The 14797-nt window shown below is 41.2% G+C and overlaps 1 protein-coding gene across 1 annotated transcript; it reads right to left on the bottom strand.

Moving 5' to 3' along the window:
- Positions 1-4998: 4998 nt before the first annotated feature.
- Positions 4999-5862, bottom strand: LOC148028818 (pentatricopeptide repeat-containing protein At2g37320-like). Its single transcript, XM_087688498.1, has 3 exons — positions 5673-5862; positions 5329-5614; positions 4999-5173 (listed from the first exon to the last, which is right to left on the bottom strand). Exons 1-3 carry the CDS (start codon positions 5860-5862, stop codon positions 4999-5001), a joined length of 651 nt encoding a protein of 216 aa, XP_087544624.1.
- Positions 5863-14797: the final 8935 nt, after the last annotated feature.

Here is a 14797-nt window from a genome sequence, read left to right as displayed (position 1 = left end):
TTAAACGTCGATATAAGGCCAATATCTTGTAGTGATATCATTGTCGTAATAACTAAAGTTGTGGGGTAAACTAATATCTTCACAATGATTAAGTGATTTGGCTTGGATCTGGATACCCTTCTTCCCCAATGGTGAGTAAAGGGAATTTCGCGACAAATATGTATTGTTGAATACCTACTACTATAGGTGAATCTGGACACTGAAAAAAAAAGAGTTTTTGATAAGGAATTCAAGAGATGTTGGATTGAATAGTACATCAGTGGCTATCCATATCATCTAAGTTGTTTAGAATAATATAAAAACAGTTTTAAGTAGAGTAATTTGTTTAACTCGTACACATTTGTATTGTTGAATACCTTCTGCTATAGGTGAGTCTTAGCAATAATATGTTAGTCTACTATCCATATAGTTTTGAGATCTAATAGTGGTTCCAAGGTTAGCTCTTGGGCACATATCACTCCCTATTATTGGAAAATGCTTTGTACTTGTCTAAGATTAAGTTATAATAAACACTAAATTCAAGGCTAAAGTGGTATTTTGCAGCCCATACATGGATTTGACAAAGTTCAATGCTTTCTACTACTTGGTATAGTGCTCGGATGGTAGAAGTTGTCTCATGCCACCTAGATCCATGAATACAACATGAATTTTGAAGCCTATGTGAATTCTTTCAGCTTATGTAGACTATCAAGGATTTGGTCTACACCATGGTATTTTCTAATATATTAAGTTAGATGGTTTGGGCAATTGTCCCATCATAAAGATTTATATTGTTACTTGCAATGCATGCATCGGTCTTGACCTATTATACAATACATCTACCAAAAGGTTCTAATTTGGCTTTAATGGGTATGTTTGGGCTTTTGGTAATTCATAAATTGTCCTTCTATTTATTGTTTCTCTCCCTACTCTCTACATCCATTCTATCTTAAATCTCTCCCTACTCTCTACATCCCTTGTATCCTAAATCCCCTAAGTTAGAAAGCTTGCCTTGTTAGGTCTTGTACACCTTGTTCTTGTTAAACATGCTACTACATAGAGATATAGCAAAACCCCCTACATGATGGAAGTTTAGTTATACCCTTTTCGGCCATCATGTTGCACCTAAAACTACTTGTGACATCTATGTGAAACATTCCTAAATTTAGCTAAACCCCCCTACATGATGGAAGTTTAGTTATACTCTTTCCTGGCCATCATGTTGCACCTAAAACTACTTGTGACATCTACGTGAAACATTCTTAAATTTCTCAAGCATGAATAGGATGCATTTTTACATGTACTAAAGTGCTTTCCTTGGAAAGGTTAGAGATAGAGTATGTCGAAAAAAGGATCCTACATGAATCCACCAAGAAATCAGCGAGAGTTATGTGCTTGAACAATACTACACTAGAATACAACTCTTGTGAGTGTTACTGTTGGAAGAGAGATCATGTTGCATGTTTTTGACTGTTGCGCTCCATGTGTTGTTGGCCGCCCTTGCACCAAAGGACTAGCCTCGACCTTATAATGATATAACTTTCCCATGGACTAGACGAACCCCGGGACTTGTACTGCACCTTAATAGTACCCAAACCCATTCCGCTCTCCTAATATACTTTGAGCCCAACTCTATTCTAGTCGGCTATCAAAGCCGCAGGCAGAATTATGAAATATTATATCAGCGATCAGCGAAAGCAGCTCGGCATCCATAGTCGGACCAGATACCCAGCAGGGATATATAAAAACGAGGGCTCAGTAGGTAGCACGAAAGAGTAAACTTGCGAACACGTTGCTGAAGATCGCGTTTCCGAATTCAACCACTGATCGACTATCGAAGCACATCCGAGCAATCCATATATTTGATCAACAAGAGTATTAATGGCCGCACCACTCGCGTGGCTGCACGGGACGATGGCCAAGCCGACCAACCAGCTGTTTTTAGTATCCTTCTATGAGCCTGTCTAGTTGGCTTACTTTCGATCATCGTGCTCATGCTCCACCACCACCTAGCCTAGTGTGATTCATTTTCTCAAGAACAAGAAAGTACTCTAGGATTGTACCGAAGAAATTGGTTTTCGCTGGGAGCTTTGCGTTTTGGTTAGAGCGTCAGCCCTTGTGTTCCTGGACTTCCTTAGAGTGTTTGTGAGTTTTATTTTACTAGACTAGAGCTTTTAGTTCTTTGAAGCCTCTTAGAAAACAATAACAAAAACTAAAATAAGTTTTCACTTTCATTAATGTAGGCATTATTTCGGCCATGGCTATTTGAGGGATTTTTTGGGGTTGATATCAATGTACAGTTTGTGATTACTTGGGATATATATCCATGAGTATCAATTCTCAATAGGAAATCACACACCACATGGTTGGAAAATGCTTCTCTCTCTCTCTCTCTCTCTCTCTCTCTCTCTCTCTCTCTCTCTCTCTACACACACACACACATGTTAATATCATGCTAGCTAAGCATGCTATTACAGGATCACTTTGCCATGTGACTAAGGATGATAAAATAGGTAGATATTACTACATTAGTCGTAATTGTAGACAAACAAGAACATGTCTCCCCATGTAGTCATTATTGTAATATTAGGTACACTCAATAGCTTGAATAACAACGTTTCGATAAGTAGTAGAAGCTGTTACTATTGTAATGTCCATACATCTAGTGTGCAAGCTAAGTGTCCTATATTAACTCCTCCCTTCCCTTCCATAGAGCTTCAAATGCTTGAGTCAACTGCTCCATACTTCACACCCTAAACGTACCGATTCAACATCTCATAGAAATACCCTTAATGTGTGGCACCAAAAGAATGTGACACTGTAAGGAAAAGACATATGAACATCATCCAAGCTCGGCTTAGCACCCCCAAGACATCCCAACTCAATAATAAGCACCACACATCCCAAACCAAGAGAAGATAAGTCAAAGTCCTATGCTCATATATATAAGTATACATGCATAGCCTCCTTGTAGCTCAAAGAATAGGGTACAATATTTAAGTTTTTATATCCACAACCAGATGTACACTATGTATAAAGGCATATCAACAACATGCCTTGTAGCTCAAAGAATAGGGTACAATATTAAAGTTTTTATATCCACAACCACATGTACACTATGTATAAAGGCATATCAACAACATAGCTCAATCTTGGATGAACTCGATATCTACAACAGCAATAAGAAACCTATTTGGCATGACAAGCACTATAAATATGAACAAACAACTCTCTTACACTAGAGATAAAAGCACCTTTAAGCTCGTAGTTCCACACATCCCAAACCAAGAGAAGATAAGTCAAAGTCCTATGCTCATATATATAAGCATACATGCATAGCCTCCTTGTAGCTCAAAGAATAGGGTACAACATTGAAGTTTTTATATCCACAACCACATGCTATACACTATGTATACAGGCATATCGACAACGTAGCTCAATCTTGGATGAACTCGATACCTACAACTGCAATAAGAAAACTATTTGTCATGACAAGCATTATAAATATGAAGAAACAACTCTCTTACACTAGAGATAAAAGCACCTTTAAGCTCATAGTTCTTGTTCAAAAAGAATTAGACCATGTACCCAAGGCTCAAATACCAAGAGCATCAACATCACAATGCATTTGTAACTCCAAGAAAAGTGGGCAATATCTACCTTCGATAAGAAGGCACTTTCAACTAGTAAGGATCAACTCCACAAGTCCACTCCAAAGCTCCAAAATCACACTTCATTCAAACATGACCTCTTATTTCTACTTCATACTATATCTCCACCTACAACTATCCCCACCACATGCTCATCTACATTCTTGCTCTTCTTCTTCATGGTTGCCTTCAAGATACCTCCAAGACCTTCTCTTCCCCCTATTTCTTATGGTCACAATCCTCTCTTATAGTTGCTCATGCTTACAAAACAATACCAACATGTTACAATGGGAGTTGTTTGAGCATATGCAATTGTACACTAAGGCCTATATGGGGACACAAATATTCTCATTAGTCAAACACTACAACAAAAAGGTCTCATAGACGCACATTTAGATGCGATATTTGAATATAGAGAAAATCTTACGGGTGCGTCTATCCGCCCGTCTATTTGTGCATTGTCATGGAGTTCGTGCAAGAGCTGCTGAACACGGGGTTCAAGATGCTGCAAGGCGCGAGGCTAACAAGAAGATCTCAAATTTTTAATGCCAAAGATCACTATATTGCTTGCTAAGTGAATTACAACAAAGAAGTTGTCAACTACTCTTGACAAGAAGCTGCAGTTATAGGCATACCGCCTTAGAAAAATAACTTGTGATCTCCATGTATATCCAAGAAGAATGGCAAGTTCAGCTCCTTTTCTTATCTGACATTATGTCATCACCGTGCCTATGATAAGAAGCTGAATCCGCAAACATCAAGGGCGGGGGTGACAAAAATCTCCTCTTTTTTTTTCTCTGATCGACTTTGTCCATAGTTATGTGCTGCTCTAACAATACATTGAGTGTGCCACACGATACATGATGTGTTTCACCAAGTATGGGATTGAAGGGAGCGTGTCCAAAAGGAGCCAGCCTTCTGGTTGAAATATGCCAAGCTACCACACTATGAAAACATTGCATTAGACTTGTGCCTTCTGCACATTTGGAGAGTAGATCTTCTCCACAGCAATACAAGCTTTCCCATAAACTTGCAGTTGAGATTTGGGCATGTTCCGTCGGACTGGAATTTGAAAATTTTCCTATATTAGAGCCCGGTCTTGCATTTTTGAAGAGCTCTACCAATCTGGCAAGCAAAGCCCCAGGAAAAGCTTCCCCTTTTGCAGGGCTTCAAGAAGAGGACCATCCTCCGTTTTCTGCCAGGACCAAAAGGCGCTTTGGCTTCCAAACACTATTCAATCTCTCAAGAACACTATCATTTGCAAGTGAAATCTTATCCACAAGAAAGAATTCCCCCTCTGTGAGCAGCTGCCCGTCGGTCCCTTTTGCGCATGGCTACAGGAGCTGAGATTCAAGCACATTGTGTAGAATTATGCGACGAACGATGGAATCGTAGATCCAATACAAGCAAACAGCCGTGTTGGCTGGATTTCGGTGACAGAGCTTTTGCGGTGTTGCTGAACAACAGTTTGTGATCCTCCCCCATATAGTGCATCGTCCTTCCCCAGAAACAACCAGATGAAAAGCAAAACGAAAATCACATCCCTAACAAGCACAACAAAATAGCTAAATCTGCCTTGATAGGCATTCCTAACAAGCAACTTTGTATCCTCTCAAAGTCGCCTACACATCCAAGAAGGTCTATCATAGTGGCATAATGCTTCGAGTCTGACTATAAACTAAACAGTTTGCTCATAGACTTGAAATACTCAACACCTTCAGTGACAAAGCCAGTGTGACTGCAAGATGAAAGAAGAGACACAAAGGCCACTTGGTCTGGATCATAACCTGCCAATTGCATTTCCTGGAACATGTGAAAACTAGCATTACAATTTCCTTCTTGTGCATAACCAGCAATGCACACATTCCATGACACAGAATCAGGCTGGACAAGTCCATCGAATATTGCCTGAGCATCTGCCATGTTTGCACAACTCCCATAAGCACAAACGACAGTATTTGCAAGGGCTATGTTCATCTCATAACCTGTAGATACAGCATCAAAATTGTAGTTTCCTACAAGCCTCCAATTCTCCTACTTCACAGCAGGCTTGTAGAACAGTCATCAATATAATCTCATCTTGAATTGCATGTTCCTCTTGCATATGGCAATACAATTCTATAGATATTTTGTCTTGTTCTTGCTCTACATATGCTGTGAGCATTGCATTCCATAACACAGTGTTGAGCTGGGACAAACCAATAAAAACAGTTTCTGCTTCATTGTCCCGCATGTTACGTTGGCCTTGTTCACGTGCAACCTTTGTCTTCATAGCTTAAATGTCGGCTTCTACATGGCTTCCTTTGATTCCATGGTTTCCTGCACTTTTCTTGGAGTTCTTCATTGAAATTGACAGCATGATAATATTATTTGGCATCAGTTTTTCATATTTTTCTGACACACACACAACACGTACACAAATAGAAACACACGCAAACACAAACACACAAGTGGAGTATGTACATTGGATGCGGGTACAGAAAATGATGGAAAGATAACATAGCAATCAAACACAATGAAACACACGTGAAAAGATAACATAGATGCACAACAAAAATGGAGGTGTTTACGGCTCAGATGCACAGCAGCACGACATCGACCCCCTCTAAACCTGCGCATCCTCCGGATGAGCCAACTATCCATGATCATCTAAGTCTACAAACAGGTCCAATTCTTCATCAGTTTTCAGTAGACATGTTTCTCCATCAGCTACATCATCCATATTCTCTGCTTCTTCTGCTAGAATTTCTTCTGACTGCTCTTCTTCTGCCAATGCTTCAAGTGCATACTCTTCATCTTCTCTTCTCTTGAAAATCTTGACTCGTTTTCCAGCAATGGGCACCCTCAATACCGTCCCATCCAATTCAGCCAACTCATAGGTAGCATTGTCAAAAACCTATTTCACTTCATACTGTCCAAACCATCTTTGAACCATTTTTTTCATGCTGCTATGCTGATTCTCTAGGCTACTATTGTAGACTAGAACCCAATCTCCCTCTTTTATGGCTCTAGGCTGCAAGCGATGCCTCAAATCAAACCTGTCCTTGTTTCTAAGTTGAGCTGCCTTCAAACGATCAACTGCTAGCTGCACATCTTCTGCCCTTCTCTCTAGTTGACGAATCCGAAGAGCTAGAAGCTCCTCTCTTGATAAATTCTCATGCCAAGGAAGAGCACTCCATGTGAGAGCACAAATTTTAGTAGGCATAATAGGTTTTTGCCCATATATCAACTCTGCAGGCATATATCCAGTAGTCACGCTATGTGTAGAGCGGTCTGCCCACAATGAAAAAGGTCGTAATCTTGGCCAATCTCCAATCCGACCTCTATAAGCTTTTGCCAATGCCTTAACTATCGACGGATGCCCTCTTTCGCTCTTGCCATTCCCCTCTGGATTATAGGCAGTAGTAAGAGCCAACTTAATCCCAAGCCGTGAGAAAAATTCTCTAGCTTCATCTGCATCTAGCTCTCCACGATCAGTAGTAATCTTGCCTATACATCCATACCTGCAAAATATTTCTTCCAACAAGAATTTAGATACTGTAGTGGTGGTTTTCGTCCGTAAAGATCTGCCTTCAACATAGTTTGTAAGATCCTCCCTGGCCAAGACAAGATATCTCATCTGCCAAAGTCCCACTGGCAAAGTAACCAAGTCAACCACCCACTTATAATGCATACATAGCGGATAGGTCGGATGCAACTCTTCGCGATGCCACACTAAATAGTAGAGCTGACAGTCCCTGCAAGTCTCCACAAAGTGGGAAACATCCTTATACATCCCTTTCCACCAGTATCTTTCTTTGATTTTCTCATAGGTAGCCCACACACCTCTGTGTCTAGCCTAAGAGCTCTCATGAAACTCTCGCATAATCTGTATCTGCATCGCTGCCTCACAAACTACTCTCAAGGGTAGGCCGCCTCTCTTCTTTGGGTGCTTCCAAAGAAAACCATCTTTCAAGAAATACCCATAAGATTTTCTTCTGATTTTCTTGAATGCATCATCTGTCCAATCAGCTCTTCGAGTCAATGAACTCATATACTGACCAATTTGCAGCCACTCGCCAACATAGAGTTCTTCAATAAAGGCTTCAACAGTACATACATGACAATCATGAACAAGGACAGAAGCTGCAAACTCTGTCTCATCATCTTCTGCAAGCAACGACTCCTCATCCTCATATCTCGCTCTAGACAGCATGTCAGCAAACTGAATTATCTTTTCCTGCTATGTGTCGAAATTCTGGATTCAATGATTTGATGTAGGCAATCCACCGAAGCATCGCTATATCTGGAGTCGAACAGCTAGTAATCATGCCAAGCAAAGGCAAGCAATCTGTTTCCACAACAACTGGTGCACCAATAAAATACTCTTTATCACACTTCAGTGCAGTGACTACTCCCCACAACTCTCTTTTAATCTACGGATATCTTCTCTCCCGCTCATTAAGAGATTTAGATCCAAAGCGGATTGCATATCTGTTTCCATCAGCATCATCCTGTCCCACTGCCCAACCTATGCCAATAGGGCTGGTATCAACTATCAACATGATTGCCCATCCACACTGATAATCCGCCTTGCGAAGAGTAGGGGCTGACTGCAACAACTTCTTGAGTTTACGCATGGCTTTTGAATGCTTCTCATCCCAATGAAACTTCTGTCTCTTTCGAAGCAGCTGATAGAGAACATTTGCTATGTGAGCAAAATGAGGAATCCAAATCATGTAAAATACACAAGCTCCCACAAATCCCCGCACCTCTGAAGTAGTCGAGCAATACTCTGCAATCGTGCTTATGGCATCAACCTTTGCAGGTGAAGGTTTCCTACCATAATAACCAACCATATGCCCAACTATGATGACTTCATTAACACCAAAGACAGATTTCAGCCCTGAAAGAGTCAAATTCACCTCCTCTAATCGTGTCAATATTTTCTCACAAGCAACCAAATGTTCAGCTACAAACTATCTACATCCTCGCAAATCAAGACTCTCATTCTTTTCTTCTTCTGCACAGCCTTTAATAGGCACATCATCTAAGAAAGGCATGGTATACTACGGAATATAGTCTTGCACAACTTTATGCATAGCATTCATCATATGAGAACCCGAGTTGGTGGCACCTTGAGGCAAGGTACACATCCTCACAAGACCAATAGGTGTCCACATAGTGGTGATATCCCTGCTTTCCAAGGCAAGCTGAAACTGGTCATAACCAGAATACAAGTCACCTAGGGAATAGATAGCTCGTCCTACAAAAGCCTCAGCAAATTCATCCACAACTGGTCCTGTTTCCACATTCCTGATTGTCACTCTATTCACGGGCTGCATATCCTGAATAAATCTCAAGGTTCCATTCTTCTTTGGAACAGTAAACCACTTGTTAGAATAAGGCGCAGAAGAGGGTTCCAGAATCCCCATCTTAATCTTCTCATTCAGCAACTCTATCAGCTTTGGCAAGTGTGCTCTAGGCAGAGGTATAGGACGTATATTCCATGGCACATAAGGAACGGTGAAGATGACCATAGGCACAACCAATTCGTGACTAATGCAGCCAATTTCATGAGGAAAGAAAGCAAATGCCTTACCATGTCGTCCAAGCATCTCTCTGAAACATTCTTTTTCCACTAGAAGCAAGAAATCATCATTCCCAATCTTCAATTCTACAAGAGTTTCAGCTGTAAATTCATGGCCACTATTTGCAGGATCTCTCAACATAGGCTGCTTCATAGCTTTTTCCATCTGCTCATCACTATCAAGAGGAAGCGGCCCTGCAATCGGCTTAACCTTCTTATCAACTGTTTTATACTTCGTGTCCACCTTGGCATCAGTCAGACACTCTCTTCTTTGCTACAATTTCTGCCATTTTTCAGCAACTCTCAACTCTGTTGGCTAAAAGATTTCAGCCCTTTGCTCTATGGACTGCATGGGTGCAGCCTGAAACTCTGTATGCTGAAATTCTTCAGCATTAAACTCTGTTGGCTGAAAGGTTTCAGCCCTCTTCTCTGTGGACTGCCAAGATGTAGCCTCATACTCTGTATGCTGAACTATTTCAGCATTTAACTCTGCTGGCTGAAAGGTTTGAGCAATCTGCAACTCTGAAAGCTGATCAAGATCATCCATAGACTCAGTTTGCTGAGTTTTCTCAGCCTCTGACTCTGTTTTCAGCATAAAATCAGAAATTTCCTGATACATATCCAAGGTTTGCACTGGTATGATCCTTGAACCCTTACATACATTAGTTTTCAGCATATTTTCCATCTCAGACAAAGTATTTGCATAAGATATTCCATCATACAGCCCATCCACATGCTCTTCTGCTTGCAAAATACATGCAGTCTTCAACTCTTTCTCCTTAAGACCAATGTACTATCAAGATTGTGGGAGAGAAGGAAGGAGTCTCACTTGTAGCTTTCTTGCTTGCACAATGGGGGAATACACACAGAGGTGGAGGCTAAAAACAGTTTTCCTCTTCTTAGTTATGTAAGCCAAAAAGAACTCTCGTACATAGAAATAGAAGAACCCTATATATGGGTCTCAAATCAAACTCAACTAACTAAGGTGGCATACTAACTGAGCCACGAACTAGAGTAGATAAGGATAGCTGTCATCTAGCTATTATTCATGGGCAGTGTACCAACCGCATCTGCAAACTGACAAGACGGTGACATAAATGCACAACGGTCACCCTGGCATATCACGAGTGGAGCTCGATATCTCAACACTCCCCCTCAAGCTCAATCCCAATTCCTGCACACCAAGCAGGTCTCTGAACTTGCGCAGCTTCTCTGCGCCCAATGCCTTCGTGAGTATGTCAGCGACCTGATCCTCTGTGCTGACATAAACTAGATCAATAAGACCTGGTAAAACCCTCTCCCGCACATAGTGATAATGCACCTCAATGTGCTTTGTTCTAGCATGATAGACTGGGTTATTTTCTAAGTGTATACTACTCATGTTGTCACAATAAATGACAACCAGCCCATCTATAGGCTGATGCATATCATAAAGTAGCTTATCCAACCAAGGTACCTCACATGCAGCCATTGCTGCACCCCCTCTACTCAGCCTCTGTGCTCGACAAGGCAACTATAGACTGTTTCTTGCTGCTCCAAGTGACTGCAGCACTCCCAAAAGAGAACACATATCCACTGGTAGATCGTCTATTAGAAATACTACCAGTCCAATCAGCATTAGTGTATCCATGCAATTGTATCTTAACCCCAGTCTCATAAAATAGTCCATACTACAATGTGGACTTCACATATCTAAGTATGCGTCTAGCCACATCCAAATGTGGTTTTCTTGGAGTCTGCATAAATTAGACTTACCAATCCAACAGTATAGCTCAAATCTGGCCCGGTAATAGTCATATAAATCAAACTTCCTACTATGCGTCTGTACATAGTAGGGTCTTCGAGAAGCTCTCCTGCATCTCTGCTCAATTTCACATTCTGCTCCAAAGGAGCTGAAATAGGCTTACAGCCTGTCATCCCATATTTGGACAGCATGTCCAATCCATGCTGCCTCTGCAAGAGCCATATCCCACTTGGTGATCTAATCACCTCAATGCCCAAGAAATAACGCAACTCTCCCAAATCCTTCATCTTAAACTTTTGCTTTAATAGCATTTTCACATGAAGGATATCTTCATCACTATCACCTGTGATAATCAAATCATCAACATAAATGACAAGCAGCATAATACCTTTCTCTGTTTTTCTCACATAAAGTGAGAAATCTGCCTTGAAAATCTGAAAGCCAATAGTGACAAGATATTGTCCTATCTTGTCAGACCATGCTCTAGGTGCTTGCTTCAAGCCATACAAGGCTTTCTTCAATCTGCAAACAAACTCAGGATGAACAGCATGCACATAACCTGGTGGCTGCTCCATATAGACCTCTTCTTGCAAATCACCATGCAAGAAGGCATTCTTTACATCCATATGATGTAAAGACCATCCCTTTGATGCAACCATAGTAATGACTGCTCTTACGGTTGCCATCCTTGCAATCGGACTGAATGTTTCTTCATAGTCAATGCCATATGTTTGTGCATACCCCTTGACTACTAATCTTGCCTTGTATCTGTTCCCAGAACCATCTGCGTTGTGCTTCACCTTATAAACCCACTTACAGCCAATTGCATTCTTATCTTTAGGCAAAGGTACCAACTCCCATGTAGCATTTGCTTCCAAGGCATCCATTTCTTCATCCATGGCTTTCTCCCATTTTTCTTTTCCCATGGCTTGCTCAAAAGAAGTGGATTCTAGTTCCTGTATCACTTTGACTATATATACATAGTGAATAGCTGTAAATCCATCATATTTCAGCCTATCCACCAAACTTTTCTGCTATAGTCATCAATAAAAGTAACAAAATAATGGCATCCTCCAAGATATGCAGCTTTAGTAGTCCACACATCAGAGTGGATTAATTCCAATGGCTTCTTACTCTCTTGAACATGTCTAGGAAATGGTTTCCTTGCCTGTTTTCCAAACTAACAGGCTTCACATACCTTATGCATTTCTGCAACCTTGAATTTAGGCAATCCTGCAACAATATTTTGGGCGTGCATTGATTTAAGTTGCTGTACATTAACATGACCAATGCATTTATGCCAGATATCAATATCTGCAACTACATCGGTCCCATCTGCAAACATTGCTGCACTCAATTCATGCATGTCTGCATCCAATGTAAACATTCTGCCCTTCTTTTTTCCTTTTGCTATCAAGCGACCTTTATTTTTCATATCCTCAACAAAGCATCCATGAGGATTAAATCGGACCAGCAAACCCTGCTCAACCATTTGACCAACAGAAACCAGATTCTTGGTGATATTCGAGACATGAAATACATCTGAGAGCTATTTCTTTTTCCCATTCTGCATAGACAAATGAATTTTTCCAATCTGCACAATAAGATGTGCAGTATCATCACCAATCTCCACAAATCCTGGTTTTTTTATTTTTCTTGCATCCTGCATCCATTCTGCATGACCTGTCATGTGGTTTGATGCACCTGAGTCAACATACCACACTTCGTTGCTTTCTTTTGCACTTGTCACACAATTGTTCATGTGCTGCACCATAAACAGATGCTCATTTCTGTCATCATCACCCTGTCTACTAGAAGATGCATAATTTCCTTGTTGCAATTTTATATTCATGATGTCATTCTGCTTTTTATAGCAGTCTTTAGTCATATGACCCATTTTACCACAATAGTAGCATTCAACATTGCTGTTTGCATTTTGGCCTCTTTGCCATCCACCACGACCTCTTTGGCTCCCCCTGCCTCTAGAGTTACCACGTACTCCTCCATAGGACTGGTTTTCTTGAGTCTACTACATATTCTGATTTCTACCACGGCCTCGAGATCGGCCTCCTCTACCTCTTCCAGCATTTGAGTAGAAGACAGCTTCTTTTGAAGTTCCTCCTGAAGAAGATGCACCACCATTTCTCTGCTCCTCAGAAATTAGAAGAGCAATCAACTCCTCAAAATCAGGAAATCTTTCACAGACGAAAATGGATGTTTCGAACTGTGCATAATCCTTTCCTAGACCATTCAAGGTCATAGAAACTAAATCATCATCTTCCATTGGCGACCCAATGGAAGCAAGTGCATCTGCAATCTTCTTCACCTTCATGTGGTAGTCATTGATGCTCATATTTTCTCTTTGCACATTATGCAACTCTTGCTTGAGCTACATTTTCCTCGCTTGCATATTTGTGCTATACATTTTTGACAAAGTATCCCATGCCTCCTTTGGCATACTTGCATCTTGAATATGCACAATCATAGAGTCTTAAATGCTGATAGACAGCTAGTACATAACTTTCTTGGCTCTCTCATGCCATGCTTTAAATGCCTGCATTTGCTGTTGATTGGGAACATCAGGAAGAACTTGTTCTTCTTCATTTCCTGCAACAAATTCCCAATATCCTTTTCCCATAAGGAAATTCGTCATTCTAAACTTCCATGCTTGAAAGTTGTTCTTGTCAAGCTTTTCAGTTACAATCTGTGAAAGAGAATCAGACGCCATTACAGAATACTGCAAAAAATTCTGTCACTGCAAAAAACATAGCTTTACCCTCACAAGGGCAAATCTGGAAAACTAACGAAAGTGGTATTTGACCACACACTCACTTCTTAGTGACTATTTTGCATAAACAGAAAACAATGATGATTCTGTAACTCCCAATGTCTCTGCGCACAAGCATACGATGCAATTTCTACAATAACTTTTCACCAACCTATAGAACAGTGGTTGCACAGCATAAAATTGGGCCTTTTCTTGAGTGCGTGCAGAAAACTTCCGCCTCCAAAACAGGCCCCGAAATGGCCTCAAATCAAGAAAACAGGCTCCGAAATGGCATATACTGCCCTCTTGCTTCATCGTGGAGGGCGTCTCAACCTGAGACAATGCACTCTTGCACTTTTCCGCTGTGCTACCTGCAGAGACTTGCTCCCAAAACAGAAGAATGAAAGCAACACTGGTCCTCTTACCAAAACACCGCGAACTTGGCTTGCTTTCTTGATCTCCTTACCACGAACAAGGCTCTGATACCATGTCAAGATTGTGGGAGAGAAGGAAGGAGTCTCACTTGTAGCTTTCTTGCTTGCACAATGGGGGAATACACACAGAGGTGGAGGCTGAAAACAGTTTTCCTCTTCTTAGTTGTGTAAGCCAAAAAGAACTCTCATACATAGAAATAGAAGAACCCTATATATGGGTCTCAAATCAAACTCAACTAACTAAGGTGGCATACTAACTGAGCCACGAATTAGAGTAGATAAGGATAGCTGTCATCTAGCTATTATTCATGGGCAGTGTACCAATGTAACGTGTCCACTAGAATCATCCAGGACACGTCTTAGCAGTCCATCGGAAAGGATGTCTAGAGAACTCTGCCCGGCACTCCCATGGAATGTTACGGGTTTTGCAATCTAGGTCTTCCCGTGTCTGCCACGTAGCGGAAGTATCCTGGCCGTTCCCACTTAGGATCGACCGGAATTTGGGTTTTCGTGTTTGGTCATTAGCTAGCAGCAACTAGCGTCAGACCCGAGCGAACTACTTTACGCAGAAGCGCCAGGTCCGAAGCGGATTCACGCTGCACTTGGTTCAAGGAGAATGGGAAACGAGAGGGATGCAAGGCTCAACCTCTCAGC

This window comes from Lygodium microphyllum, chromosome 11 (genome assembly GCF_053477565.2).
Source record: "Lygodium microphyllum isolate KBCC chromosome 11, Lygodium_microphyllum_v1.1.10, whole genome shotgun sequence".
Classification (NCBI taxonomy): domain Eukaryota; kingdom Viridiplantae; phylum Streptophyta; class Polypodiopsida; order Schizaeales; family Lygodiaceae; genus Lygodium; species Lygodium microphyllum.
This window is presented reverse-complemented; position numbering and strand designations above follow the sequence as displayed.